The sequence below is a fragment of the Schistocerca serialis genome, chromosome 8, assembly GCF_023864345.2.
Source record: "Schistocerca serialis cubense isolate TAMUIC-IGC-003099 chromosome 8, iqSchSeri2.2, whole genome shotgun sequence".
In the NCBI taxonomy this organism is placed as follows: Eukaryota; Metazoa; Arthropoda; class Insecta; order Orthoptera; family Acrididae; genus Schistocerca; species Schistocerca serialis.
The window spans coordinates 281,730,312-281,736,311 of NC_064645.1; the positions used below are offsets into that span (position 1 = coordinate 281,730,312).

The 6,000-nt window shown below is 40.5% G+C and overlaps 1 protein-coding gene across 3 annotated transcripts in view; it reads left to right on the forward strand.

Annotated features, from left to right (window-relative positions):
• Positions 1-5,478, forward strand: part of LOC126416306 (polyphosphoinositide phosphatase) — a 181,799-nt gene extending 176,321 nt beyond the window's left edge. For all 3 annotated transcript variants that reach the window (XM_050083966.1, XM_050083967.1, XM_050083968.1), the window contains one exon: positions 5,146-5,478. In XM_050083966.1, coding sequence (XP_049939923.1) covers positions 5,146-5,419 — 274 coding nt within the window. In that variant the 3' untranslated portion in view covers positions 5,420-5,478. The remainder of the gene's footprint in view (positions 1-5,145) is intronic.
• The last annotated feature ends 522 nt before the right edge of the window (positions 5,479-6,000 follow it).

Genomic DNA, 6,000 nt, shown 5'->3' on the forward strand with positions numbered 1-6,000 from the left:
CATGGGGCTTTTCTCCTCATTGCTTCTTTTATTAAAAGATCTCCCTGCCAGATCATTCACAATATACAGTGCTGAGCTGTACACTATTCTTAAAGCATAGTAGTAGATTAGATATGACCACTGATGAAATTTCTGATCTGAGCCAATTTCAGTAGAGTCTTCATGTTCTAGAGATATTTTATCCCACCAAGAACATTGTTCAGAACATACAGAACTCATTTATTTCTCTACAAAAGTAGAGAAAGGAGGCTCGGGGCCAGGAAAAACAGAAATCTAAGCAAGCTTATTTAAAGTCAAGAAGTGTAGAGTTGACAGAGTGTTTCTCTCATGTTGAACTGAAAGGACCTGCATCAGTAAGCAAAAGAGTGGCTTTAGTTGTAGGACAAAACACTGTTAATAATCTAGCCATGGTGTTCCTTGTTGTGGCACAGATGTGAGATAAAGTGCAGCTCACAGTGTACTCACTCAATGCTTTTTAATCCAGCAGGAGGACCCAACTCTTTGTTATGCTCTCTCTCTCTGTCTCTCTCTCTCTCTCTCTAGAATGTGTATAACAACTCCCTCCCCCCTTGTCCATTGTTATTGTTTTATTACAAATTTTAAGAAGTGATCAAAGTCCATAATTATTATTCTTCTTGTTGCCTTGTTGTGTGTGTGTGTGTGTGTGTGTGTGTGTGTGTGTGTGTGTGTGTGTGTGTGTGTGTGTGTGTCTTGGGGAGAGAGAAAGAGAGAGAGATTTTTAGGAACATGGTTTAATTAATTTTAGTGGAATTTTTAATTTTTAACCAATATCAGTGCTAAGAGTAGTCATGCTGAGCATCCTAAAACTTACAAAAACCACCACCACCATGGCCTCATTTGCCTAGACTTGCAGCCAGTTATAAGTGGAAAACAAGCACTGCCTTTTGTTTTAGTGGTCGCACTCCATTTTCTTAATAAGTAGCTGTACTTATTCCGGTTTTCCTTCAAGTAGGGTGTATGCAATGCAGTGGATGGGCATGTGAATATGTGAATAAAGACAATGGTTTACTGTGATTCCTTATGAGGGATGCTACTGTTGCATAAGTTATTTATACATGGAAACAAGACTGAAAATGTAGCTATGCTTTTGGACAGCATCCTTTTTCACAGCTAATATGCAACACATGCACATGCATATGTCCACAAGCATGTGTGCATCCCTCCCTGCTCCCCTTACACATTCTCTCTCTCTTTCTCTTTCTTGACTGGGGTTTGGAATTGTATTGGGTGGAGTGGGTGAGAACAATGAAGGAGTTGGTGATGGGGACAGACAGGTAGAGAGTAGGATGGCAATGGCTAAAATAGAGGGGGGGGGGGGGGGGGGGGGTGCAGAAAGAGGATGGTATAGAAATGTCATGTGTGATCCATCGTGCGAGCACACCAAGATGCACGTGACATGCAGTGGAGGGAAGGAGTATATTTCAGTGGCTATTGGAGATTGAGGCCAGAATGATTGAGGGATCAAAGAGTGTGTTGTAATGTGCAGTCCCACCTTTATTGTCAAAGAAGCTGGCAGTAACTGTTCACTTGTGTGAACTGTTGGATTGTGGTCATTACCACACGAAAGTCTGTCCAAAAATTGCATCAGAGCTGGGTACTCATTTGACTTCTTTAACATTTGGCCTTGTCTCTGATAGGCTGAATACAGCTGTGGTGGGAGTGGAGTAGGGTGCTGGGTGCTGGGTGGGTGCACTGAACAGATCTCACACCTGGTTATTCTACATTTGATAGTATACCCACTTGTTAAAAGGTTGGAAGTAAGTGTGGCATAAGGACAGACCAGGATATCTCGTAGATTTGGTGGGTGGTGGAATAGCACTAAGGGAGAGAGAGAAAGGAGTGTGGGTAGGACATTAGATACTCAACACAGGTTGACATTTGAGGATGACCATGGTCATGCTCTGGATTTGTTTGTGTATCTTCCCCTCAAAGGTAAAGTGGTTATGGATAAGGTCAGGTGGTGGGTTTGCAGTCAGTAGGATGTTGTGATATATATTGTTTGAGAGACACAAAGCCTTGGGAATTGGGGATGATGGTGTGTAGGGAGGTAGCAGGAACAGTGATGAGTATGAATCAGGTGATAATGTGGTGTGGATGGTTAAGAAGTGATGAAGCAAATGATTTCTGTTCTTGATATCAGATGTCCTAGATGGTTGGGTTTTGGAAGGCATGTAGTGAGTGTGTGTGGGGAGGGGGAGGGGGTGAGGGTAGAGTAGTTTAGGTGAGGAAGGAGACAAAATTGAGTGAGAAGTTCTGGGACAGGCCTAAGGATTTGTGTAGGGATTTATTTTGGAATAAGATTGCTGGGGCATAACTTGTAAATGGAAGAGTCAGACAAATGGTGAATGCCTTCTATCAGGCAACCACTCTAGTTCATCAGAACAGTGATGGAGCCTTAGTCCATTGGAAGAACAGTCAAATAAAGGTTTTTCTTGAGATTGTGGATGGCTATTTTTTTCCTCTGAAAAATGGTTTGTGTTTTTGGGAGGTGTGTAGGAAAGGAGGCTAGGATCAAGGTGGAGGTTAGGCATTTCCAGAAGTAACCAGGGTGTAGTTGGATGGGACAGAGAGAGGGTTCCACATGGACAGAGGTGTGAACTGGGAGAGGCAAGGTTCAGTATTAGATTTTGGTTAGTTTTGGCTAGAAGGAGGAGAACAGTTCTCCGACCAGTCCAACTTGACTGAATTTTTATGTGGTACAGAATGTGATGCCTTTGGGTAGGAATGAATCTCCTTTAGAACTGAATTTTTTGATATGTAGGTTGACAACAGTGTTCTCAGTCTGTTTGTATTTTGGGTTTTGTGGGATATTGTGTGTGTATTACATGCAAGACGTCAGCAAGGTGGGGTCTGGATGCAATGAGTAGTTGACAAGGTTAGCTCACTGGTTGTAGGATAGGTGTTGCTGGACAGTGCTATTCTAAGGCAAGAGCAGGACAACAGTACATTGAAATATTTCTGGAAGTTTTGTTTGGAGTTCTTTACCAGCTGTTGGGTTCAGATTGGGAGATAGAGTGTAAGTAACTGGTGTGAATAGTAACAGTATCTTGCAGAGGGAGCAGAGATGGTTCAGAGATGCCTTTGCTATGGAAATTTGTTTATCCACTGTTAGGTTTGTAAGGACTAGGGAATGGCAGAATCTGAAGGTTTGGCAGCTATTGTGAAAGAAGTTGTTGAATCTATTGAGGGAATTTTGTGGTTAGGCCATTGGAAAGGGATTCCATGGGTGAGGCAGCATTTAAGGAACAAGATGTGGTACTCAATTTTAGCCAGGGATGGGTATCCTTTCCTGAATTGATGTAAATGGATGGAACAGGAATCATTTGGGAAGCGATGTCACTATAGAGAGAAAAAGGAGTTTAAATGATGCCTAAGAATGATAAGTGTGAGTAAACACTGTAGGAGAATACTAGAGGTAAAACTGAGTGGTACACTCTAAAATGAAAAACATGAGGTAAATACACAAAATAGAAAAATAAGCATGTTGGATGGTTGTAAATAGGTACATGGAAAATAGATTGACAGTTTGAAAAATGAAAATGACCTTACTCTGTATGCTATAGGATGGTCCTTTGGTGCGAGAATACTTTTTGTGTGTTTTCACTGAGCATGGAGAAAATGTTACCAAGAAATGGCATTTGTTCAAATATACAATGTGAAATAATGACAGAGATGATGTTTGGAAGAGAGGTGTAGAAATTACAGAATAATCTGAATTGGTTTAATTATTAATTAATGTTAAACTGAAATCGGGTAGCCACTCAAGGAGGCGTAACCTTAATGGCTGCATGACAATATGTGTCATCAGGATTCCCTCCCTTGCCACATATCCTTATCCACTACCTCAAAATACCAGCTTATCTGAATTACAGCTGTGGAAATTGTCCTTATGACACTTCCTTTGAAATTGTAAACCTCGTGACCCAGACTTTGCTCCCCCCCCCCCCCCCCCCCTCCCTCCCTCCTCACTCTGCAACCACATCCACATCGACTTCACAAGCCACCATATGGAACATGATGGAGGGTAACTTTTGTCATTACTTACCATTTCCTTTCCCATTCCACTCGCAAGTAGAGTGAGGGGAAAATGACTGACTGTATGCCTCCATATTAGGTCTAATTTCTCATATCTTATCTTCACAGTCCTTATGTGCAATGTATGTTGGCAGCAGTGGATTGTTCAGCAATCATCTTCAAATACTGAGTCTCTAAATTTTCTCAATAGTGTTTCTTGAAAATAATGTCACCCTTCCAGAGGTTCCCATTTGAGTTCCCAAAGCATCTCCACAACATTTGTGTGTTCTTCGAATGTACGTATAACAAATCTAGCAGCTGGCCTCTGAATTTCTTCGGTGTCTTTCTTCAATCTGACCTGGTATGGATCCCAAACAATCAAGCAGTACTCAAGAATAGGTCACCCTAGAGTCCTATATTCAGTCTCCTTTATAGGTGAACCACTCTTTCCTAAAAACCTCCTACCCCATTTACCTGTTAACCTCCCGTACACTCCTGCCTTTTCTCCGCTTCACTCTTTCTACACTCACACTCTCCTCTCCACAATGTATGTGTGTCCTGAAAAGTAGAATTGTGTGAAAGCTTAGCAATGTTTTTAACCTTGTTTTGGAGCCTATCAATGGCTTAGTGCTTTAACTTTATGGTGAGTTGTAACCTTTACTCCTTTCATTATTTGTTTATTATCCAGAAATTTCTATGATTACATATATTCAGTAAGTTCAAGGTGTGCAGTGGTAGCTTTCTCGTGTTCAGTCAGTTATGACTAAGGCACCTTATTATATATTGTTGCAGCACTGTATTTATGTGATCACTGATACAAATGTAACATGCACCATAAACATTCTTATGCTTAAAAATACAAAAATCTGTTTTCTTAGCGGCATCAAGGAACTAAATATCCCCGCAACAGGCGTATCAATTAGTAAAGTAAATAAGGAAAATAAAGCATAGAGGAAAAAAAATAAACATGTTCTTTCCAGTGCTGCAAAACAAATTTAAGTGGTATACAGTGTAGTGCCTGCACCTTGTGAAGTACAGGTGTAGATGTAGATTGTGTGGTTTATACACATGAGAAATAATTCATCTAAGTTTTTTCTGTTTCTTTTTCAGGTTTGCTATGTTGGGATTACATGCCAATAATGTGGAGTCATCACAGCCATCAAAATCTGTGCGTCTCATACAGCAGAGTGCATTTTCCTTGGATTCTTCAGTGAAAGTTTCTCCACCACGTGTAAGCCGTCCATCAGTTGAAATTTATAAACAATATGTGAATCGTGGGAAGTTTGGTGCTACTGATCCCAGCCCTACAGATCTTATGAAATATCAGAACTTTGTCAACAATACTGTCTTGAATAGTAATAGCTGGGATGACTCTGTATATTGATGAGCTGGAGAGAGAGAGAGAGAGAGAGAGAGAGAGAGAGAGAGAGAGAGAGAGAGAGATAGTGGTGGGGGGGGGGGTAAGTATTGCACAAATCAGTGTGCATTTCAAAGTCAAAGGCTTGTGTAAAATTTTGAGTGTATTGTTTGTACAGTTTGTATTTTACATGTTACTGATGTATATGACAGGCCTCATGCAATTTTTATATTGGCCATGTTTTTGTAAATAAAATGTTTTGTTTATTTCATATTTAATCAGCTTTATGAGAATGTGTTTTCAGTTTATATAAATTTATATCCATACTCTGCAAACAACTATGAAGAGGATAGAAGGACTTCCATTATACTAAGTATTAGATTTTCTGCTTATGCTATGTGTGTGGAGCCTGAGAAGAAAGACTGTTGATATGCCTGTGTGTGTGCTGTAATTAGTCTAATCTTGTCTTTGTGATTCTAATGTTCTATATCGGTTTATTCCCCCAAACCACCTTACACTTCGTTACGAGGTGACTTAATTGGAACTTGCAGCCACTCTACGTTACTGGCTAGCTGGCTGCTGGAAACTCTCTCGACTTCTTCTCCATC